At 38.0% G+C, this 25,722-nt stretch overlaps 1 protein-coding gene and 1 long non-coding RNA gene across 7 annotated transcripts in view; one reads left to right on the plus strand and one right to left on the minus strand.

The window, feature by feature from the left end:
- The window catches only part of thbs4b (thrombospondin 4b), a 33,162-nt gene extending 13,277 nt beyond the window's left edge, over nt 1-19,885 (plus strand). Inside the window, exons 1-20 of one of the 2 annotated variants that reach the window (XM_073934234.1) lie at nt 548-663; nt 829-980; nt 2,473-2,555; nt 2,668-2,719; nt 5,059-5,210; nt 9,342-9,479; nt 12,212-12,289; nt 12,391-12,543; nt 12,628-12,732; nt 12,837-12,944; nt 13,075-13,234; nt 13,338-13,456; nt 13,548-13,600; nt 16,039-16,232; nt 16,889-17,067; nt 17,152-17,200; nt 17,305-17,501; nt 17,591-17,763; nt 17,873-18,012; nt 19,428-19,885. In XM_073934234.1, coding sequence (XP_073790335.1) covers nt 2,502-2,555; nt 2,668-2,719; nt 5,059-5,210; nt 9,342-9,479; nt 12,212-12,289; nt 12,391-12,543; nt 12,628-12,732; nt 12,837-12,944; nt 13,075-13,234; nt 13,338-13,456; nt 13,548-13,600; nt 16,039-16,232; nt 16,889-17,067; nt 17,152-17,200; nt 17,305-17,501; nt 17,591-17,763; nt 17,873-18,012; nt 19,428-19,486 — 2,163 coding nt within the window. In that variant the 5' untranslated portion in view covers nt 548-663; nt 829-980; nt 2,473-2,501 and the 3' untranslated portion in view covers nt 19,487-19,885. 2 annotated transcript variants of the gene reach the window in all.
- Nucleotides 1-25,722, minus strand: part of LOC141379962 (uncharacterized) — a 54,950-nt gene that overhangs the window by 4,471 nt on the left and 24,757 nt on the right. For 2 of the 5 annotated variants that reach the window (XR_012397088.1, XR_012397091.1), the window contains exons 3-6: nt 22,241-22,274; nt 16,871-18,004; nt 16,001-16,211; nt 9,319-9,457 (exon numbers count right to left, since the gene is read on the minus strand). This is a non-coding gene — a long non-coding RNA (uncharacterized lncRNA). Of the gene's footprint in view, nt 1-9,318; nt 9,458-16,000; nt 16,212-16,870; nt 18,005-22,240; nt 22,275-23,156; nt 23,565-25,722 lie in introns of those variants that run through there. The other 3 variants (XR_012397089.1, XR_012397092.1, XR_012397090.1) reach the window with 2 other exon arrangements.

Below are 25,722 nucleotides of genomic sequence, written 5' to 3' on the forward strand. Positions count from 1 at the left end.
CTTAGGTAAGAAAAATAATCTTAATGAGATATATTCTCAAACAGAAGTTTTACCAGTTCACTTAAACATGTAAGTAATCATGATCTATAACGTGAGATGGTTGTCGCCATGTTTACTTGCGGCCGCACGCATGCCTCATTCATAAAAAACAGACCACGCAGGATTCAGCATGTAAATTCACCAGTTACTCCTCAAATACAAGCAAGTAAGGGGCCAGTTGAACAAAGAGAAGAGTAGATTCAACTTTATATTTACTTTCACAATGTGTAATGTGTATCTGATATGAATAAAACACATCAGCAAAAAATTTTTTTATGGATAGTTAAACTTTCTTGTGTGTTTTACAAACTCCAAATGTATTGTTTTATCAGTAGCTACTTGACTGTATTTACATGTCTAAAGCATAAATTAAGCTTACATAATTGTGATAATATGACACGTCTTTCTCAGTGGGGTTAAGCTGGTTTTGTTTTCGGAAAAATGTGAAAAAAGAGAAGCACTTTTCCGACAGTCCCTTACTGAGAGCTGGCTCAGCGCCAGACACCACGCCAAAGCTCAGAGGTAAACGAGCTAACGACTAACTTGTCATGCTTGTCAAGCTGGATAAAAAGAAAAAGATCAACACCAGGGACTTTACGGTCCTCACTTCAAAACGGAACAAAAGTAGGACCCTGCTGTTAAACTCCCTTCCTCCTCATCAGTGCGCAAGAGAGACCGTGTTCACTCCGCTCCGCACTGAACTAATGTGTTTTTTAATAATCAAATGTCCCAGTGTCGCGCGACACAACTAATCAATTATGAAATTCTTTTTTCAACTTTTTTTAATAGATTTAATCGATTCGTTGTTGCAGCCCTACTTCCGTGTTCATCGCTACATTTTTTTCGGGGGGATTGATACTCTTATTTGAGATATAGTCAGCCGTCATTCTTTAGGACCTAGCAGAGACATCAACCCGGTATCGTGTCCAGTCTTGGTAAAGGTATGTTGCCTTTTTAAAAAACAAAACATTTTCTTTCGCTAAAAAACTATATAGTAGCATTTAAATACTAAGATAGACACATCAATATGCTAGATTTTATTTTAAGTTGCTGGTTTTCCCAAGAAATTGAGAATCTGAAAAAAAAAATAGTAGTACTAGTAATAGTATTTAAAAAAAAATAAAAAATTATATTTAATTAAAATAACCCAATGCATGAGACCGCGAGTATGACTATTATACCATGGTGTAGTTTTATTCTCTCTAGCCTTTTTTAATTTGATGGGTGCCACAGTATTCGGTGTGCTAGTAAAGACGGCATCCATACTGCTGGTTACTACATCAAGGTCATTTGCGTTTGAGGGTGCATTTCGAAATAGAGAAAGATCAGGTAAGTTATTAGTGAATTCATCTTTGGTGGACGGAACGATTACAGGTAAACACAGCTCATATAGTAAGAGGTAGTGGTCTGTAATATCATCATTTTGTGGTATAATGTCTACATCAATGACCTCAATTCCATAAGACAGAATTCGATCTAATGTATGCTCTAAGCGATATATGCTGGGATATTTTTTACCCAACTAATTTTACAGAGTAGCTATTATCATTTAACATGTATATTAACATAAACTAAGGGTGCTTTCACACCTACACTTTTGTTTCGGAACGTGTCTTGTTTGCCCAGTTAGCGCGGTTCGTTTGGCATATGTGAACATATGCGCTCTGTTCCACGCCAAAGTAATCGCTCCGAGATCGCTTGAATGAGGTGGTCTTGGCTCGATTTAAACAAACCCTGGAGCGGTTCGATTACAGTGAGAAAGTAATCCGATCCGAGCGCGGTTATATCACACTGTTTTATGGATATGTAATAGGCTTACGGCTATATGAAGAGAGAATTATGAGTATGGCGGGAAGTTTCGCGAGTCTCCGGATGCCCGCAAACGAGTGATGATCTCCCGGTAATCTCGCGTCTCCCTCCCGGTCCTCAAATAGGCATCGTCGCGCACCTTTCTCACCCCTCCCCACCGCGTCTCTCCTCAGACATGTCGCGCGCGCACCCTGTCAATCACCACCAAACCACCACCTCTCCTGACAGCTTAGCGGGACGCTGCAAAATAAACCCTGACACTCTGACCAATGTGAGGAGAGTTTACTCACACGTGACTTGTTTTAGCGCTTTTGGTCCGATTAGAAACTTTGCAGTGTGAAAGCGAACCGCTCCAAGAGCAAAGAGCAACAATGTAACAATTGTAATCTGTTTCGGAACAACTGAATCGATTCACAGGTGTGAAAGCACCCTAAGAATGAACAGTACTTGTACAGCATTGATCATAGTTCAATATTTAATAATGCATCACCAGCAAGGATTTTCCATCAAGAATCACTAAAGCAATATGAGTCCATTTACTGAGTGCAACTTTGAGAAAAAGAGCTGGAGTAAGTTGTTTGTCTGTTAAAATGATTAAATTTGGCTTTTTTGTTGTTTGTAAAGGGCTTAACACGAAACAGCTTACAACTCAGATGCTGGAGCTAACAAAGGTCATTAATGAGCTGAAAGACGTTCTTATTCAGCAGGTAAAATCTTTCCCGTCTATTACTCATTTGTACCCTTTTGTTTAATGTTCCTAATTTCCACCATTCCTTATTTACGACTGAGATGTCCTTGTGTTTGCACGCATGTTTACAGGTGAAGGAAACATCTTTCCTCAGAAACACCATCTCTGAGTGCCAGGCCTGCGGTAAGACGTCTGAATGACCAAAACATCCATTTGGATGTTTTGCATATTGATATTTGCCCTTTTATTTGGTAATATAAACATCCATTTGGTATTAAAACATCCATGTGGGAAACAAACACTAGTCGCCAAAGCTGAAGTAAATTTGAAGCAGGAGTGCAATCATGAAACTTGATCTAATGCTATATGTAAGTTTTGGACTCTTTTAAAGCATAAAAATACCATATGTTTACAGATATTTAAGAAACATGCTTAAGTAATTATAATTGCTAATCTAAAAAAAGATAACAGTGCTAAAGTCAATCATACTGCCTGAAAAATGTGCGTTTCATGTTGAAATGTGTGTCTTTGTTTTAGTCTGTGTAACTTCGCCCACTGCCTGTTTACCCAATTATATTTCGCCACCCTGGGTTGCCTTGGTAAAAAAAAAAAAAACAGGGATGCACTGAAATGAAAAATCTTGGCCAAAACCGAAAAAAAGGAAAGCAAGGCCGAAAACTGAAATTATGCAAATTTCTAGCATCATTGCATTTATGGCTATGACTCTGTAACCTTATTATAATCAAGCCATTGCAAATGCATAAATTAATATTTAAGTTTCAAAGAATAAATCAATTACAAATAAAATATTGAATTAGCACATTGCAACAATGGGTTATAACTTCTGGGGATGGGAACTTCAGACATATAACCATCAGCTGAGTGATTGAGCTTGCCTCCTGCCTGATATTTAAGAAAGATTTGAGAGTGTTTAAATAAGGCTAGTCCATAAATATTTTTTTAAAAGTCAACTTAATGAATTTAAGCCTGCCATTATGGGCCCTATCATACACCCGGCGCAATGTGGCACAAGTTTCAGCTTGGCGCAAGAGTCGTTTTGAGGCGTTGCGCTACGCTGTTTAATTAGCAAATGCGTTAGCGCTCATTTGTGCGCCCAAAGGCGTTCTGGTCTAAAAAGTTCTGAGGTGCACTGCCGGCGCGTTGCTATTTTGAGAAACTAAAATAGATTTTTCATTAGACCAAAACAAACCCGGTCTAAACTCCGGCGCAAAGTTGCGCCTCGCTTACACACTGCTTAATACGCACAAGAGAGCAATAGGCAAATATCTTTACATATGAAAAAAATTAAATATTAAGGATATATATAGGATGTAATAAGAATAGATATAGGATATAAATATAAAGGATTAAAATATTACAAAACATATTATTTTCTAGCCTACATAAATATGAAAAACCACTGCTTTTATGTCTTCTTCATCTCGGGAGGCTTTTTCAGTTCATTCATAACAATTTGCTTTTGTATAATATTATTATTAGCAGTATTATTTATTATATCCATATTTATATTTGTTTTATTAAAAACAAGCTTAGATTTGCCCACCTGTCAGGATTTAGACCATATGGGGCACAGCATGTGTTTCAGTATATAACTCAGTTTTTAAACATACTTCATTAATATTGTTCATTTATTCATTTGCTGGAAATTAGAACTGAATTTAGAAATAGTTTTGAAATGAATATTTGCGCTTAACAAACGCAATTAATTATTTTTAGACTAATTGATGTCTGTGCGTAAAGGTTTCCCTATCCATGAGAGCGAAAGTGAAAGTAGATCCATCATCTCTCATTCTCACGCAGTAGATGCTCTATTTAACTGTTTGCTAGTGAAATGCTCCGTTTTTCCACTTAGACTTACTTTGCGTCCTGTAAATAGTGAATTCGCTCTTGGCGCGACGCAGCTGGCTCTTAAAGGGAATGGGAGAAGAGACTCTAATTGGTTTATTCTCAAAACACACCTATAACTCATTAAGAAAATAAACTCAACCCTTTTAGACCATGCGCCACGGCGCAAAGCGGATTTTCTCGTCCGTAAATTAGCAAAAATGCATTCTGACACGCCCTGAAAGCGTTTGCGCCCTGCATTTTGCGCTCTGCGCATGGACCGTCAAAATAGAGCCCTAAGTATTTCCTCTCAATTATCTTAGTGTTCCCTTAACCATTTCCCCTTAAGAAATTTAAGGGACCAAAACAGCTCCCATTAATGAGCAAATGATACTCAAAATGCAAGCATTCTAATACAAATAAAAATGTTTTAGATAAAAGACTCCCATTCGTAAAATCTCCTGCAAAACATCATGTGTAGCGTCCATTTCCAGCACACTTTTCAGAATAACGGAAGTACTAAGTCATCAGGGTACTTCTCGCCTACTGTTTTTTTGAACACCGAATTCAAATATAATAGCTCACATACGGTTTTCACAGACTATATAGTAGGGAAGTATACGATTTCGGAGGCAGGACAGAGTTTCACATGCTGAATGTGATTGGTTAATTTCTAGGGCTGAGTGGAGCGGAGGTGGTGAAACCAAAGTGCGCCCCTGGAGTGTGTTTCCGTGATGATATGTGCATAGAAACAGCTGAAGGGGTGGAGTGTGGTCCATGCCCCGATGGATACACTGGAGATGGATACAGCTGTGACGATGTTGATGAGGTATGTGCCTATTTTGATATTCCAAAATAGACTGGGGGAAGTAGATTGGGTGGACAATTGCTAATAAGACTTTCGTAATGATGCAAATTTCAGTTGTTCAATTTACATTTAGACTTGGAAGTCCAAAAAGATCATTCAAGACTAAAAGGAAAACAAAAAATGAATACATACAGCCAGCACTTACTTTGAGATTTCAGAGATATTGGTTGAGTAAGATGGCCCACCCATGTACAGTTAAAGTCAGAACGATTAGCCCCCTTTGAATTTTTTTCTACGTTTTTAAGTAGTTCCCAAATGATGTTTAACAGAGCAAGGAAATTTTCACAGTATGTCTGATAATATGTTTTCTTCTAGAGAAAGTCTTACTTGTTTTATTTCGGCTAGAATAAAAGCAGCTTTAAATTTTTTAAAAACTATTTTAGGGACAAATTATTAGCCTCTTTAAGCTATATTTTTACTCGACTGTCTACAGAACAAACCACCATTATACCATAACTTGCCTAATTACCCTAACCTAACTAGTTAATTAACCCAGTTAAGCCTTTAAATGTCACTTTAAGCTGTATAGAAGTGTGTTGAAAAATATCTAGCCAAATATTATTTATCGTCATCATGTCAAAGATAAAATAAATCAGTTATTAGAAATGAGTTATTAAAACTATTATGTTTAGAAGTGTGTTGAAAAAAATCTTCTTTTTGTTAAACAGAAATTGGGAAAAATATAAACAGGGGGGCTAATAATTCAGGGAAGCTAATAATTATGACTTCAACTGTACAATGGAGCAAGCGAACAATCTGGTAACAGGTTTCCAACATACCTCAGTAATTATTTTGTCCAACAGATCAAAATAACTCAAATTGGTTTGGAATAAGTCAAGGGTGAGTAAATGATGGCAGAATTCTCATTTTCCGATGAACTAGTCCTTTAAATGCAGCAGAAATGGCTAATTTTAAAGGGGTATTCAATAGTGATGGCTGTTCTTGAACGATTCGTTCATTTTGAAAGAATCTTTAATGTGACTCGGGAACTACGAGTCCTCTAAGGGAGTGATTCGTTCATCCGCGCGTGCGCACATTTGTGCAGGTGGTATCAGAGGCCAATCATATGCGTTAAGAGCCGGAAAAAGAATTGATCCGCTCATCTCTCCAGTCCTCTATCGAGTTTAAGTCATTCGTTCCTCACGGGCCAATAATATGCATTTAGAGTCGGAAAGAGATTTGATCCGTTCACGTTTCGAGTCCTCGAGATTGAGTCATTTTGTCACATGATGAACGAACGACTCAAGAACCAGAAGACTCGAAGGGTGAACTAATTATCATGGCTCCTATCAACTCCGACTGTGTACATTGGTTAAGATTGTATGTGACTGTTAATGTAACGTGAACGAACCACTGACATTTGAAGACATAAAGAGGACAGCTGAGCAAAGAGACAATATCTTCATAGACAAAAGAGCTGGTAAACACTGAATTATTATTTTCTCCTTCTTAAAGTATTCTAATTAAGACTTATTGGTCATGTGATCAACCTTTTGGGCTAGTGGTAGATGTGTTTGGAAGCAATTCGTAACATTTTAATAATATTTTGGCAAATTAAACCAAATGAACGAAATGACTCGAAAAAAGATTCTTTCATCTCGATGAACGGGACTCAAAAATCCGAGTCAGTAAAATGAACCGAACTTCCCATCACTAGTATTCTGTCATAAATTTACTCACCCTTCATATGTTCCAAATCAATACAAGGTTTCTATTATTGGAAAGAGGCTTGAAGAATGTAGGTAACCAAACAGTTTACAGTATCCTTATTCTTCCATGGTATTTTTTACTAACATTTACCATCAAATGTCTGGTAAGCAACATTCTGCTGAAGGTCAACACCAAACTAAGGGCAAGTAACTTTTTTATTTTATGGTGAACTTTCCCTTTAAAGCTCAGGGAGAGTTGGAAACGGTCATAAAACCTAAATTATGACAGTTTTAATAGGACAGTGTAGAGTCAGACAGGAATTAATATGAGAGGAAAGAAACACGAGCCAGAAATCCAAGTAAGGATATGTTAGAATGCTTGACAGAAGGCAAAGTGGCAAATATGACAGATACATTCTTTTTGATGGGGAAAAGCAACTTATTAGTGAATCAAAAGAAAAGCAACTGTTTTTCCGTTGGACCATGTTTCTTATGCATTTACAGAAAAAAAAGTTTTTTTCAATCTCAAAACTTTTCAGTTAAAAATTTCAGTTAATAATTTTTTTCTTTGTTTATGCTTTTGAATTATGGGATCTTGATCTTTTTTTAATATCTTTTGATGTCGCAAATAAAAAAAGGGACTTTTATTAACATGTTTAATAGTTTGATCATTTATATATATATATATATATATATATATATATATATATATATATATATATATATATATATTTAATAATTCATTTCTAATAACTGATTTATTTTATCTTTATGACAGTACATAATATTTGACTAGATATTTTTCAAGACACTTCTATACAGCTTAAAGTGACATTTAAAGGCTTAACTAGGTTAATTAGGTAAACTAGGTAGGTTAGGGTAATTAGGCAAGTTATTGTATAACAATGGTTTGTTCTGTAGACTATCAAGAAAAAAAATTGCTTAAGGGGGCTAATAATTTTGTCCCTAAAATGGTGTTGAAAAAATTAAAAACTGCTTTTATTCTAGCCGAAATAAAACAAATAAGACTTTCACCAGGAAAAAAAAAAATATTATCAGACATACTGTGAAAATTACCTTGCTCTGTTAAACATCATTTGTAAAATATTTTAAAAAGATGACAAAAATTTGAAGGGGGCTAATAATTCTGACTTCAACTGTATGTATTGGTGCTTTAAATTTAGGTAGAAAAACCTGGTGATAACTGCCACAACTATTTGTTATTTTATGGATTTATTTTTTTCAATATTAGTTCTTATGTTATTTTGTAAGCAAAATATTAAAATTTTAAAACCGCAAACCATTTTGTCAAACTTCTGGTGATCGTTTTGTCGTCTTCTCTTTTTGAGGAGCATTTGTTGGTTCATTAGCGCCATCAGCTGGACAGCACTGCATTTTTCCTATCACTGTGAAACGATTGCGCAGCTAAAACGAACGTGGAAGTGAGGTGAAAAGAGACAGGGCGCTAATGCAACAAAAAATACACCTCGAAAAATGGAGACATTGATGGACTGGTCCCCTAAAGTTGCAAAGACAGTTTTAAATATGGATATTTGTCTTAAAAAAAGCATGGATTCACATTTACTCACCCCACAATAAAATGTTGGCATTGTAGATCTGGAAATGCCCAACATAATTATTAAAGTAAATTTTATTGGATTTGACCAAAATAGAAACTCATTTACACCTATACTGCAAAAATATCTGTTAATTAACGGTTTTTGTATTTTGTGATTCACAAGTGTTTATTTATGGTTGTGAATTGCATTATGGGACCTTGATCTGTGCTCTATCGACTTTTGAACTTAACTCTACAGTTTAATTAAGTGACTTTTATTGACATTGGAAATAAAAGAGAAATAAGTCTGGAAAATGTACTAGTGTAGCAGAGGCCAGCTAATAAGTGCTATCCTGGTAAACCTCACTCCTCTGACCTCTAAAGGTGCTCTAGCGACAAACGCTAGAGGTCATGGTCTTTAGCCTCCTTGGTAGAGCAACCAACTCCCATGAGGAAGGTCGCCGGTTCGATACCAGCTCGGAGCAGGTTGGGTGGCGTAGGACCAGCGGGGTTACATTGGTGCCGTGACCCAGATGGGAGTGAGGTTTAGGGGGGTGAATGTAGCAGAGGCTAGCTAGTAAGTGCTGTGCAGGTAAACCTCACTCCTCTGACCTCTAAGGGTGCTCTAGCGACATTCGCTAGAGACCATGGTCTTAAGACTCCTTGATAGAGCAACTGACTCCAATGCGGAAGGTCGCCGATTCGATACCAGCTTGGAGCGGGTTGGGTGGCGTAGGACCAGTGGGGTTACACTAGCAGTTTATTAAAGGGTTTTTGTATCACAATACACAACACCAACCCAGACAATACATCACTTTAAATTGTAACACATGGGATTATTTGAATTTTTAGGTGAACTAACCCTTTGTTGAATGTCTTCCGCAGTGCCAGTTTAACCCCTGTTTTCCTGGTGTGAGGTGTGTGAACATGGCTCCAGGCTTCCGCTGTGAGGCCTGTCCTCTTGGATTCACTGGCAAACCACTGGAGGGTGTTGGCGTGGCCTATGCACAAACACACAAGCAGGTTTGTCATTGATCCTGCAACCAAATATGCAGAATTTGATAGTAGACACACTGTAAAAACGCTGGGTTCAACACAATTACTATATTTTGTCCCAACACAAATCAATTAAGTTGTCCCCACTAAAAAACGTAAGCATTGTATTGTTTCAACTCATTTTAAATAAGCAGTTTGAACAAGCAGCAAATCATTTTTGAGTCGAGTTTATCCAAACCACAACCTAATACTTCCAGCTAGATTCTGAAGTACACATCTAGTGGACACTTTATTATTCCATTAGGCCACAAAAGAGGACTTCTCAAGTGAAGCTACACTGTAAAAAAATATTCTGCCTTAACTTAAGCTGAGTCAAATTGACCTTTTAAGCCCGTTGTTGACCTAAAACAGCTTAGGTAACTTATTAAACTAAGTTAATCATGTTCTAACATAATTTTAAGTTACAATGACCTAAAAACATATGTTGTCAGGACTAATTGATCATATCATTTTTACAGTGTACACATTTTCAAATCTGTAAATAAGAATGCTCCAATCCAATGCTCAATTGATGCCATGAAAAGTTGTAAACAAAGCAGAACTGTAACTCAATATAACTGTGTAACTCTATATGCAACACGCAACAGTGTTGATTAACAAAAATTCAGGTGAATCAATGATTTAATGAGCTTTTTTTAAAAACAATGACTGTGTCTGAAACCGCATACTTCCATTCTACATAGTACGCTAAAATCAGTATGCAAGCCGAGTAGTATGTCCGAATTCATAGAATTCGAAAATCAGTATGCGAGAAGTACCTGGATTACCTACTACTTCCGGTTGAGATTCTGAAGTGCGCATCCCATGCATCTCATGATGCCCTGTGAGAGAATTCATGAATGTGAGTGGAGCGACACAATTTACAAGGATAGGTCATGGGACCATGACAAAATGGCGGATGTAGTATGTCCGAATTCCATTCATACTTTTCACATTCAGACTGTATAGAACATACTTTTCTAACAGCCGAGTAGTACGTTTAAATTAACCAAAACACTCCATTACAATTGGCTTAAAATTAAATTAAAATTCGGGACATTGCAACCTGCAGAACCTGGGAAGTTTGAAAAATAAATAAAAATTCAAATGCAGCACCTACTGAGTAGTAGGCGATTTCAGACACAAGCCAATAACTTACTTGGCTTCTTAATGAATCAACCACTTGAAACCAATCAGTTGAATGAATAATTTAGGGAATCAGACTTGCTGTCACCTACTGGTGGTTTTCGTTTCCCTTTTCAAGAGTTCACACTTAGCTGATCATTTTGTTTGGCATGCTGTCCCGGGAGAGAGCCCCGAGCTCAAGGACTCCTTGAGCCCGGGGCTTCCTCCCGTTTGGCAGAGCGAGAGGGGAGCCTGAGCTCGGTGGATCTCAGGACTCCCCTGCTGCGGTAGCTAAGGGAACATGAGGGGTTAGATAAATGCTTGGTTGTTATGCATGTTGAATGTCTTTGGATAGTGGGAGGAAACCGGAGAACCCAGGGAAAACCTACGCGGACATGGGGAGAACATACAGAACAAACTCCTCACAGAAACACCCACCGGTCCTGTGGGACCAGGGCCGGCAGTGTTCTTGCTGTGGGGTAGAGGTCTGCATTCCGAATGAATTTCCGAATAAATCGCGGGAGCGGTCGGTAACGGGTTTAATTTGGGACGGGAGCGGGCTGTCAAGCAATATCGCTCCCGACTCCCGAGCGAGTACGCATATGTATGTGTGTAAATTAAATAGCGCGATGCTGTGTTTAGCTTGTTTTTTGCTGTGTGTGTGTGTGTATGTGTGCGCAAGCGCGAATGAGAGAGGTAGGTGGGTGTGTGTGTGTGTGTGTGTGTTAATGCATGCGCGAATGAGAGAGAGAGAGCTTTGCCTGTGTGTGTGCTTGGTGCTTATGTGTGTGTGTTAGTGCGCGCGCACGAGCTTTGTCTGTGTGTGTGTGTGCTTGGTGCTGTTTGTGTGTGTGTTTATACAGACAGCTTGTTATAGGCTGTCTGGACTCTGTATAGCTGGGTGGTTTTCGGTTTTGTTCTCCCCCCGCTCTTTAGCGGGATCGGGCGCGGCGGGTAGAAAACGGGGCGGGTCGGGCAGCGGGACAACAAATGCTTAATATATGCGGGAGCGGTCGGTTTCGGGATAAAACCTGGCGGGTGCTGGCGGAAGCGGGATTCAAAATTTAGTCCCGCGCAGATCTCTACTGTAGGGTTTGCAGTGCTAACCACTGGGCCGCCGAGTCGCCCAGTCAGAGGTAAAGGGGGAGAAGGGGGGTTTCTTCCAAACGAAGATAAGGTGAACTAAAAACTGTGGTTATTTAAAGTAGCTTAGGGCTTGTATGATTGGAAGATATTGATTAGCAAATGCGAGACCGGCCGTGATAAATCATAAGCATGTGATCCTCTCGAAATTAGTTTATGAATAAACTTCACTTAAAAACAGCATAATGAAAATAATCCTAATTTTATAGATGACATTTTATATTCATAACAAATCATAACATTATTTATCATTCATTGCAGTGTAAAAACTTGCTCACCTCTAAACTGCATTAGAAAATGTCGAGACAACCAATTACCAGTTTATATAACCAATTACCATTGCTAAGTTTGATGCAGTCACTGATTAACAGGATTGATGACTATCCTGAAAAGGCCATTTTGTTTATGATTGTGTATTAGTGTACATTTCCTAACTTCGACATTGTCTTTAGGTGTGTGACGATATTGATGAGTGTAAAGGGCCAGATAATGGAGGATGCACAGCGAACTCCATCTGTGTGAATTCTGTGGTGAGAATTCTGTCTTCTGTTCGTTCATAATGCATCTCCATGATCGCACATGCATGCAAAGCAAAATAACAGTGCCTCAGAGTGTGTTATGCTGTGTGTAGGGATCATATCAATGCGGGCGATGCAAAACCGGATTCACGGGAGACCAGATCAGAGGTTGTAAGCCAGAGAAAAGCTGCGGAAACCGTCTGCAGAACCCTTGCGATCCCAATGCACAGTGCACAGAGGAGAGAGATGGCACCATTACATGCCAGGTACACCTTTAAAGCACAAAAAATTCACACGTATTTAAAAAGAAAAGGCATTAAGCTCAAAGTCGAATGCTGCGTGTGTGCTAGTGTGGCATTGGATGGGCTGGAAATGGTTATCTCTGCGGGAAAGACACTGACATCGATGGGTACCCTGATGAGAGGCTGCGCTGCCGAGACCCAACCTGCAGAAAGGTAACCATGGCAACAGTGCAATCGATATTGACTAGCTTAGGGCTTTGGTGACATCACTTGCCTGTCTCTGGGAGAGCTCATCCATATTGTGCCCTCAATACCAGGATAACTGTGTTACCGTTCCAAACTCGGGACAAGAGGACGCAGATGGCGATGGGAAGGGTGACGCATGTGACCCAGATGCAGATGGAGATGGAATATTGAATGAGCAGGTAAATGCACAAATATGCATGTGCATTCATGCGATGGTTGTTAATGTATTGATGCACTGCAGAATCTCAGTTTCGTAGGTCTAGTTATGAAGCAAATAAAGACCAGATCTTGTTCCTGTGTATACTGTAGGATAACTGCTGGTTGACGCCAAATATAAATCAGCAGAATAGTGATAAGGACAGCCATGGTGATGCTTGTGACAACTGTGTCCGAGTGGATAACCCAGACCAGAGAGACACAGACTCTGATGGACTCGGAGATGCATGTGATGATGATATGGATGGAGATGGTAAATAGGGACACAAGCACACACACACACTTATGTCTGAAACCAACACACAAATGATTGTGTAATACTAATTTGTTCCCATTTTGATTTCCTTAATTGTCAGGACTGAAGAACTTCCTGGATAACTGCCAGCGAGTGAAAAATCGTGATCAGCTGGATCGTGATGGGGATGGGGTGGGGGATGCATGCGATAGCTGTCCTGATATCCCAAATCCAAATCAGGTAGACCGTTTGCAGACAGCAAAATTCCCTTGCGATTCTACTTCCATTTTTATAAAAATATGTAATTTACATATAATCCTTTTCTCCGCAGTCTGACATTGACAATGATCTTGTCGGAGACTCTTGTGATACAAATCAAGACAGGTATGAAAGAATCCTCAAGCACATGATACTAAAATATGTTTCCTTTCAATTCAATTCAGCCTTATTTGTATAGCGCTTTTACAATGTAGATTGTGTCAAAGCAGCTTCACATTAATGGTCATAGTAACTGGATCAGGGTGTTTCAGTTTTTAGTGTTAAAGTTCAGTTCAGTTTAGCTCAGTTCAGTGTGGTTTGAAGTCATTATTGAGAGTCCAAACACTGAAGAGCAAATTCATCGATGAGTAGCTTTTCAGATCCTGAACCATGCAAGCCAGTGGCGACAGCGGAGAGAAAAAAAAAAAATACTTCACCAATAGGAGAGTGAAGAAAAAAAAACCTTGAGAGAACCAGACTCAGTTCGGCACGACCATTTTAATTTCTCCGATGGCCAAAAGTCTTGTGCAGAGCTGCAGCCTCAGCAGTGGAGGCTGGAAGCTGGCCTTTGCAGATCTGTTTCTTATTGTTCCACTGAATTTTCAGAAAATTTTGTAAAAATTACTTAAGCCACTTTTATAATGCGCAGTATGGTATGATTCACCATGGTTCGGCGCACTTCGGTTTTGCTTGGCAGTTTTGTATCTTTTAAAGTTGGTGGGACTATAACAATAGTTGCCCTGCCTCTACTGTGACATCATCCTAAATGCAACAAACCTTCCATACAAACTAACCCACAACACAAAAGCAACAGATGTTATCGATTGAATGGTGTTCTAGAGCAATGGCTGCAACTGACTATTTAACTATATTTGTTTTGTATCACAAAATCCAATGACATTCTAAGAGACTAATTAGCTCTTGGACCAATCTTGATCAGCAAAGTGTGTATTCATCATGTTTGGTAATGGTAAAGCTTTCTTGGAAGTTGGTTCTGAAAAAGTACCACGGCCAAGTTGCATGAAAGTCCTCAAGTTATTTGACTTAGGGCAGGGGTGGCCAACCCTGTTCCTGGAGAGCCACCTTCCAGCAGATTTCAGTTGCTACCCATATCAAACACACCTGAACCAATTAATTAGGACCTGAACACCACATGATAATTACAGGCAGGTGTGTTTGATATGGATTGCAACTGAAATCTGCAGGAAGGTGGCTCTCCAGGAACAGGGTTGGCCACCCCTGACTTAGGGGTATCCCTCGGGCCAAAAAATATCGTAGAGGCAAGGGGTTTCATTAAGATCATTGCAACAATCTTTTTAATTGTCACGCTTACCTAAGTGCCTTTTCCAAGTGTTTTACTGAATTCCATATGCAACATTAACCTATCAATATATTTTGCTACTAAAGTCACAGAAAACTAATCTGAATATAAAATGAAAAACTATTTTTGTAGATGAATTTTTTTATAACCTATAAATGTGTTTCTCAGCCATGTTTTTTGGAGGACCACCAGCACTGCATGTTAGGATGTCTCCTTTGTCTGTCACACCCATTACAGGTTTTTCAGACTCTGCTAATGAGCTAATGATCTGAATCAGGTGTGTTTGACTAAGTCCACACTCGGGCTGCGTCCGAAACCACATACTTCCATACTATACAGTTTGCTAAAATCAGTATGTGAGCCATGTTGTGTCCAAATTCATAGAATTCGAAAATCAGTATGCGGGAAGTACCCGGATTACCTACTTCCGGTGAGATTCTGATGCCCCGCGAGAGAATTAATGAATGGGAAGAAAGTGATGCAACTGACGCAGGTAGGTAACGTGACCATGACAAAATGGCGGATGTAGTATGTCCGAATTCCATTTATACTTTTCACATTCATACTGTTTAGGACTTAGTTTTCTAACAGCCGAGAAGTACGTTTAAATTCAAATGCAGTACCTACTGAGTAGTAGGCGGTTTCGGACGCAGCCTCGGTCCTGGAGGGCCGGTGTCCAGGAGTTTAGCTCCAACCTTAATCAGACACACCTGAACCAGGTAATCAAGCTCTTACTAGATATACTAGAAACTTTCTGCCAGGTGTTGAAGTAAATTGGAGCTAAACTCACGGGACACTGGCCCTCCAGGACTGAGTTTGAACCCCCCTGGGCTAAGGAGACATGGAAAATGTGCAGAGCTATTGGCGCTCCAGGAACAAGGATAAGAAACACTGCCATAAATCACTAATTTCACAAAAAGTATCAAGTTTGTTTTAGATCAATTTAATAGTTGCTTTATTTGGTATCATTTTAGTTTCAATATACTGAGTTTAATTTGATTTAAACAAGATGTTTTAGTCCCTTAAATTTATTAAGGTAAAATGGTTACTAAGGACTTAGCAACGCTTAAGGGAACACTTAAATAATTAAGTGGGAACACCTAATTGCAGTTCCCCGTGTTTAATTTTAGGTAATTAGAACAGAAAGTCCTAAAAAGTGAGCTGTACCAAATCAAACAACTCCATATCATGCTGTGGAAAAGCACCTTAAGAGTTTTTTCTGAAATGTTCTTGTGTCCTTCAGTGATGGTGATGGACACCAAGATAGCAAGGACAACTGCCCGATGGTAATTAACAGCTCCCAGCTAGACACAGATAAAGACGGAATAGGAGATGAATGTGATGATGACGATGATAACGACGGTATTCCCGACTCATTGCCTCCAGGACCAGATAACTGTCGGTTGGTGCCCAACCCTGAACAGATAGACGACAACAGTGAGTACATCAATAATCTCTACAAAGTACATTATTCTCTGATCATTTACTTACTATGTTTTACGCTATTGGAAGCAAGAAAGAAAGGCCCAATATCATTCATTTTCTTGTCGGCTTAGTCCCTTTATTAATCCGGGGTCACCACACCGGAATGAACCGCGAACTTATCCAGCAAGTTTTTACACAGCGGATGCCCTTCCAGCCGCAACCCATCTCTGGGAAATATCCACACACACACTCATACACAACGGGCAATTTAGCCAACCCAATTCACCTGTATTGCATGTCTTTGGACTGTGGGGGAAACCGGAGCACCCGGAGGAAACCCACGCGAAGGCAGGGAGAACATGCAAACTCCATACAGAAATGCCAACTGAGCAGAGGTTCGAACCAGCGACCCAGCGACCATCTTGCTGTGAGGCGACAGCACTACCTACTGCACCACTGCCTCACCCCGGCCCAATATCAGTGTACCGAAAACAGAAATCTATAAAAGTTGTTGATATTTTTTTGCACTATATATTCCAAGTCTTCTAAACAACATGAAACCTTTGTGTACAGACATAAATCACAGGAAATCTTGCATTTCCCATTCCCTTAAACATAGAGATATCATATTCCAATCATACCTCACTCACCTGTTCATTTCTACACAGATGATGGAGTGGGTGACATATGTGAATCCGACTTTGACCAGGACAAGGTAATCGACAGGATCGATAACTGTCCAGAAAATGCAGAGATCACACTGACAGATTTCAGAGCCTATCAGACAGTTGTACTGGATCCGGAGGGTGATGCCCAGATTGACCCCAACTGGGTGGTTCTCAACCAGGTAACATTAGCAACAAATATATGTAATTTTATGTCACTAAAACTGTTTGAGAATCAGAGTTCTGACAAATTCTTTGATGTAAAGGGAATGGAGATTGTCCAAACGATGAACAGTGATCCAGGCCTTGCTGTTGGTGAGTTTTTCCCATCAGGGCCTATGGCAATTCATTTCTAAATCAAGGCAATTACACGAGGCCTCACAGGCTATGGGTGATGCATTCCTCTCTCTGACGACCAGGTTACACGGCATTTAGCGGTGTTGATTTCGAGGGAACATTCCATGTAAATACAGTGACTGATGACGACTATGCCGGGTTCATCTTTGGATACCAAGATTCCTCCAGTTTCTATGTGGTGATGTGGAAGCAAACAGAACAGACGTACTGGCAGGCCACACCCTTCAGAGCTGTAGCTGAACCTGGCATTCAGCTGAAGGTTGATCAGCTGAATTTCAAGATATGCAATCTTTTCGTTCGTGAGAAAGTCTTGCATGGGATTAACAGAACTCTAACTCTCGTTCTCAGGCAGTGAAGTCCAAGACTGGTCCAGGTGAGCATTTGAGGAACTCGCTCTGGCATACAGGTGACACTAATGATCAGGTACGTCTCCTGTGGAAGGATCCAAGAAACGTTGGTTGGAAGGACAAGGTATCATACCGCTGGTACTTGCAGCACCGCCCACAAGTTGGATACATCAGGTGAGCCGATCAAAATACAAGTGACCTAAAGTTTGAAGCTAAACAATCAAAGTTGTTGCTCATGATAAATAAAATGAGTCAGGATTCAGGACACTGTATGTGTTTTTAGGGTTCGTTTCTATGAGGGAACAGAGCTTGTTGCAGATTCTGGGGTGACAATTGATACCACAATGAGAGGAGGAAGACTAGGAGTGTTCTGCTTTTCTCAGGAGAACATCATCTGGTCAAACTTGAAGTACCGCTGCAATGGTGAGAACACAAACATATGTTCTGAGTTAATGCAGCAATGCAACATTTACACAATCTTTAAACTGGACGAATACATAAATGTGATTGAAAGTGACAGTAAAGTCATTTATCATGTTATTTATAACGCAAGTACGCTTAAAACCCAAAGAGTTAAGGTAACTCGAATTATTTGAGGAAACTGATTGCAACAAACCATTTAAGTTTAAAAACTATTCCAAATGAGTACTGTGAACTTGATCCATTTGAGTAAACGTAGCAATTTGAGTACAGTAAAAGCCAATAAATGAAGAGAACTCAAACCAACCGAGTATAGTAAAACTCAATAAGTTAAGGCAACTCAATTTCGTTTGAGGAAACCAATTGCAACATTATGCCGAGTTCAAACTGCATGATTTTCAAAGTAGTCATGTCACGGATGTTTTCACACTGCATGACTATCTGGGCTAGTGTTTTGTCTCTTGTTTACACTGCAAGATGGATCGGCGACAGAGGGGTTCACATTATATGACTTTACAATAGGAAGAATCGCCGACAACTTCGTTCAAACTACGTCTACAAACTACATAACGAGAAAAGAAGCTTTTAATGAGGTAGAAAATATTGTACAGTACATATTTGCTGACCTGGGTTTGAAGGGAATTAGCTATTCCTCCTCACCTTTCTTTTTTGACCTGGTTGTGGTTGCTCACATGACAAGTCAAACAGACACAAGTGCTCCAGCCAAATTTCTACTAGTTTTCCCTCAATTTTTTGGGTTCAAATAAACAGAAAATGAGCGCTTTTAACTTCTCCCCTTTCTTCCCGCTGGCCTGCAGATACCTATGCTATGGATGCTGCTCTCTTATTGGCTGTAGGTGATCAGCGAAGTTATTTTCAGTCAAAACTCATTTCACACGGCATGAATTGAATCGCTGACAGCTTCAGATATTTAGCATGCCAAATATCTCACAGGCATCGGCGACTCATCTGCGATTCTCTCGGATTGCATCTTTGATAGTTTACATTGTGTGATTGTTACCCGCGTGAACGAGGACCGATTTGCCTGTGAGTTTAAGCATTTGTCAGTGATTCCTTAAAACCTGTTGGCGAGTCAAAATCGGGGCTAAAATCATGCAGTCTGAACCTTGAATTAGTTGTAGTTGCGTTTTAAAAAACTAATCTATATGAGTACTGTGAACTTGCTCCATTTAAGTTGAAGTAATGAGATATTTAAGTAACTCATTACATTTAACACCGAGTTCAAAACTCTTTTCAAATGAGTAGAATTAACTTTCAGTCAACATTGAGTTGACTACACTCATTTTATTTGATTAAGTTGACTGCTGGGTATACAGTGTATCCTTGAAACAAGCAAATATCAGATTATATGTAAAATTTTTACACTAATCATGTTGTATTTTTACATCTTTTTCCAGACACCATCCCAGAGGACTTCCAAGAGTTCAGTACACAACATGGCATGGACCCCTTGTAAATAATTCCCATAATGCTATGTTCACACCAGTACACTGTTACACACAGTGTGTCTATGAATGTGTGAAACACATTTGTACACAATGTATGTAGAATTGGTATATGTGTATACACAATGTGTATGGCATTTTTTTTTTAAAAAGAAACACTAAACCTGCAATTTTTTACTCTGGTCAAACATTTTATGCAAATTAGCTAGATTAATCATATAACATTTAGATAAGATATATATTATTTTCTATTATCAGTCAAGGTACAAATATCAGCTATAACTGCCTAGAATGCAAGTACATTTGCATCAAATTCTGTGTAAACAGGACATTTATGACATATTCCAAAAATAAAACCTCACATTCATGTTTGGCACCAATAAAAAATAATTTCATGACATGTGACAATATGTTATGTCAGCCTGTCTGATGTATGACTGTACTTCTATCTGACCAAGATGTGTTTGTTCTGTGGCCGCCCGAGACAACACCAAATCTGGTGAGCTGACTGACTATAGCCAGATGTTTTATAGGGGTATAGCCAGTGGTGGAAAGAGTACTGACAAAGCATACTTAAGTAAAAGTACCATTACTTGCCTAAAAATGTAGTGTTAGTAGAGTAAAAGTACCTGTTGTAAATATTGCTCAAAGTAGGAGTAAAAAGTAGCCCTTTTAAAAGTACTCTGAGTAGTGAGTATTACGCTGTTAAAAGTTGATGCATTTACATGTAATTTGTGGATGTGTGTGTGTAAACATAACATTCTGTAGTGCATTAAGTTATTGCCCAGCAGGCACACAATGTCATAAAATTAGGTTAGATTTTGGTTGTGATGTCAGGTGACCAAAATTCAGTGTCTTGCCAGCGTCTAAGGACAACGTTATTTTGACGTCCAATAATGACATCAAAAGACGTTTATATTTGGTTGATTTTAGGTTGTTAAAAAATGACCAAAATCAAATGTTGAGCCAACATCCTAAACCAACGTCATATTGATGTAAAATACTGATGTTTATTCATCAGTTATGGCAACCAAAATTCAACGTCTGATAGATGTTATAGTGGTAATGTCGACACAACGTCAAGCTGTAACATCATTACACGTTGATATTTGGTTGGAAGTTGGGCAGTGACATCAGGCTGGCGTTGTGTTCTGATGTAAACCTGATTTTCATTTCCAAACAAAATGCAGCGTTTTCACGACATTAGGGTACAATTTCAATCTGACATCATGCTGACATCTTGTGTCTGCTGGGTGTTTAGGGCCATTTCGGTCATCAAACTGTAAATATTCATCAACTTCTCATCAGTGACATCCATCTAAACCAGGGCTGCCCATACTCGGTCCTGGAGGGCCGGTGTCCTGCAAAGTTTAGTTCCAATTCCAATTAGACGCACCTGGGCTAGCTAATCAATCTCATACTAGGCTTTCTAGAAACATCCATGCAGGTGTGTTGAGGCAAGTTGGAGCAAAAATCTGCAGGACATCGGTCCTCCAGGACTGTTTGGGCATCCCTGATCTAAACAGTCTCTGGGTCAATGTGTGCAAAGATTTTGAACATCTTCTTGGACACTTTAAATGCTTAAAATGTCTTAAAACGCACATGTCTTGAGGTAGATCATTATGATGCAATTTACCTTCTACACTGAAAAAAATTATTCAAAGATGATTCCTTGGATTTACTCATTTTTTTTAAGTTCAGTGGTTCTAAACAATTTATTTGTGTTGAATTTAAACAAACAAATTAAGTCGAACATTATTAAACTTAATTTGTTTGTTTAAATTCAACACAAATAAATTGTTTGCAACAGTTCTGCATGCAAAACTTTTTTCAGTGTATGTGTGATTTGATTGGACAGGAAATACGGAACTGATTTTTCTAATCTCCATAGACAAGAAAAAAATTAATTAGTGACTGCAGGTTGCAGGTTGAAGGAAAGTAGTGGAGTAAAAGTACAGATACTGCACTAAAAATGTACTCAAGGGAAAGTAAAAGTACACATTTTTAAAATTAGCTAGTAAAATACAATTTCTGAGAAAAACTACCTAATTACAGTAATTTGAGTATTTGTAATTAGTTACTTTACACCACTGGGTATAGCATATGATGCCTTAAAAATGCTGTCGGCAGGCAGATTACTGGAGTTTGGAGCAGAATTTGTTTGATGGGGCAATACGTTTGTTTACATGAGAGACTGTTGCAGCATTAGTGCCAGAGTCGGTTAACTACAAGAGTAAAGTCGCTCTCCTGCTGTTTTTGCTTTTAGCTCATGCTAACCTCAGCAGTTCTTGCCTCAGTTTACATTCCTCTTTATGTGGGAGCTGTTTTATTAGAGAGTTTGAAGAGGGGGGGGGGGGGGGGTGCTTTTAAATGGTACATTTACTGTTCAGAACATTTTAAAGCACCACAACATCACCAGATGGCAGTGTGGACCTAACATTCACTGCCTATTGCTGTGTGCTATTAATAGAGCAGTCCGTTCTCTTTACTGTCTCTGCCTTACCTCATGTCTCGCTTTCTGTTCTGAATATTAATGCGTTTCAGACAATCACTCAGTCTGTCGACAAATTGAGGTTGAATTCATTAGCAAAGCAACTGATTATGAAAGGCATTATACAACCAAATGAATCTGACTTGAGAAATGATCTGAAGTGTGCTGTCAAATGCCACTTTACTCATTGTGAATCACCCCCGTAACCTTTACTGGGAGACTGAGAGAGAAAGAATGAGTGCAGAAGGCGAAGGTGGTGTAGGAAGAACCGTACCTGTGAATATCACTCCCCTGCAACACAGTTTATCCTACAACACATACACATATGGCAAAATGAGGAAAAGGTTAGGCAGAGACTGTGTAGGATGGTAAATATTTTCTAGAATCGTATGTGATTTTTTACTATTACACTAGTGAAATGATGCTGTGGTGATCGTATTATTACAGTATCAAAGAATACTGTGGTATTTCCATAAAAGTAAGCAATTTAAAAAAACATATGAACTTTCATTAATAGTTTAAGAGCATTTATACATAAGGTATATGGGGGTTTTGTTGTGTAAGTGTACTAACACTATATATATGCAACTTATCAATAATAAAATGAGTAAAACTGCCTTCTGCTTACAACAAATAAGAGTCGTGGCCGATATATGAGGAGTTCAGATGCAAAAACTACTAAGTGCTGTCTGAAATTTCCATAGAAAATGAACATTTTTATCAACCTTCTTTGTTTATGTTGAGACATTTCACTTCAAAGACCAAGAAAAGGACTTATTCTTTGCCGTAAAAGTGATATTACTGAACATACACACAGGAGCCTGATAAAAAATATGCACATTTTAGAGAAACATTCAGACTGCATTTATAAGTTTTAGCATACAAACTCTTAATATCTGTGGTTATAGGCTCTTTTAACTGAGTAAGATGGGAACCACCCAAAAGAAACACCTTGACAACAGCCTAAACATATTTTAAACAATCAAATATTCGTCAAATTAAAAAAATATTAGAAGCTAATATTTGCAAAATGCTCGGCTAATGTGGGTCATTGAGAAGTTATATCTGTTCAAATTCACAACTAACTCACTGGACACCCCTCAGTTACTCGAATGTGTGACAGATGGGCTCTAATTTTGACAGGAACTAATTTAGGAAGCATTTAGGCGACGCTAATAAGTCATACTTACAGTAGGCTACGCGCGCTTAACAGACCTCGACACAATAAGGGCGCGAAAATTACGCGGCACAGTTGGGCATCCGCTGGTCACGAGCCAAGAGTTATTATTAAAAGCACGAGATCACGACTTCTGAAGAGCCCCTGCTGAGCTTTTTACACCGCAGAAGCACAATGTACCCTGAATGTCCTCGACACAGCGCTAGCATAATGTTCCCTCATTTTCCTCACAAACACGACCTGATATCGCATTCATCTCTCCAGACACGACGGAAATGTCCGGCTGGTCGATATACTAACAGATTTCGAGGTGTCATTCACACTATTAGGCTCGGTTTTCCTGCGCTAGCTCTTTCTATTTTTCCAAAATGGACGAAATCTGGCTTGGAGACTCTCTCTGACGTTTCTGACAGGAGCATATACACCAAATTTGTCCAATATTCCGGTACCAGCGGGAATCCTGAAGCATCTTCCGCTCGTGATTGGCTGGAAGCGTCACGTCTGAGGAAATATGGCCATTTATGTACTTAGGAATGTGCAATTCACCTGCACGTACGTTGCGTAATGCGACATTCCCCAAGGCTGCGCTTTAATGCAATTGCGGCCGGTTAACGGCGAAGATCGTGAACGCGCGCTTGCGGATGCGCAAAGAACTTTTATTCTCGCGGAGACGGGAACATTATCAACTGTCACCGTGACGAGCATTAATAATTATTGGTATACAAGTAACCAGACTTGACAATCGCATGTTAATTGCATATAATTGCATGTGTGGGTGAAGCGGCTGCAGTTTCCATCAGCTTTAATTGCACTTTGACACAATGAAAGGACATTGAATTAGTGTGTATATTCTAATTAGACTTCATTGCTTGTTCAAAGCCTCAAACATGACTTGACATTATATAATAAAACTGACATTTAAGCAGATTGTCCAACAGGTGGGCAGTTCAGGGGTCTGCAGCAGTGCAGATGTATAAAACACATGCACCATGGGCGAATTCTAATTTTGCAAGTAATAATTACTGCTAAAACTACAATTTAGGACTGGTGTATAAATAAAACAGCGTACAAAATGTGCTTACTGAACACAAAGCCTATCTGGAATTAGTTACAGACATTTAGATATTAATATATTCAGGAAAACAACACAATTTAGACAAATCTGTACATGATATACACATGCAACTTTAAAAAAGTAGAATATAAAAACAACTCAACTTTAATAGAAAGAAAAAAGGTTGTATAAATGGCCAATTTACCATAATTTACTCAATAATAATATTAATCAAGCGATTTAGATAGTGATTTTCCACACTAAAAGAATAAATCCAAGATAATATATTGCATTCTACTCATAGACATTGCACAGGTAAGCAGAAAATGTATGACCGAATTTGGATGGATATAAATGAATATATTGTGGAATACAACACAATTTAGACATTAATCTGAGCAAAATATAGCCTAATATACATATAACTTGAAAAGAGAATAATATAGAAACAATTAAACACTGATTGAAAGAAAAAAAATGTTATATGAATGTCCAATTTGCTATTATTTAACCAATAATAATATAAATCAAGCGATTTAGATAGTGGTTTAACATGCTAAAAGCATAAATCCAAAATATTATATTGCATTTTACTCATAGACATTGCACAGGTAAGCTGAAAATATAGAGGTGGCAGAATTTAGATAGAAATAAATTAATATATTGTGGAATTCAACAGAATTTAGACATTAATCTGTGCACGATATAGCCTAATATACATATATAACTTTAAAAGAGAAGAATATAGAAACAATCAAACTCTGATTGAAAGACAAAAAGTTATATAAATGACCAACTTACTATCATTTGACCAATAATAATATAACTCAAGCAATTTAGATAGTGGTTTTCCACACTAAAAGAACAAATCCAAAATAATATATTGCATTTTACTCATAGACATTGCAGGTAAGCAGAAAATGTAGAGATCACAGACTTTAGATAGAAATAAATGAATATATTGTGGAACTTAACACAATTTAGACATTAATCTGTGCAAGATATAGCCTAATATATATATATATATATATATATATATATATATATATATATATATATATATATATATATATATATATATATATATATACATACATATATACATATATATATACATATGCATATACACATATGCATATACATATATATATATATATACATACATATATATATATATACACATACATATATATATATATACATACATATAAATATATATATACATATATATATATACACATACATATATATATATATATATATATATATATATATATACATACATATATATATATATATATACATACATATATATATATATATATATATATATATATATATATATATACATATATATATATATATATAACTTTAAAAAAGAAAAAAAGAAGAATATAGAAACTATTAAACTCTGATTGAAAGAAAAAAAATGTTATATAAATGACCAACCTACCATCATTTGACCAATAATAATATAACTCAAGCGAATTAGATATAACTTTAAAAGATAAGAATATAGAGACAA

Source organism: Danio rerio, chromosome 21 (assembly GCF_049306965.1).
Source record: "Danio rerio strain Tuebingen ecotype United States chromosome 21, GRCz12tu, whole genome shotgun sequence".
Classification (NCBI taxonomy): domain Eukaryota; kingdom Metazoa; phylum Chordata; class Actinopteri; order Cypriniformes; family Danionidae; genus Danio; species Danio rerio.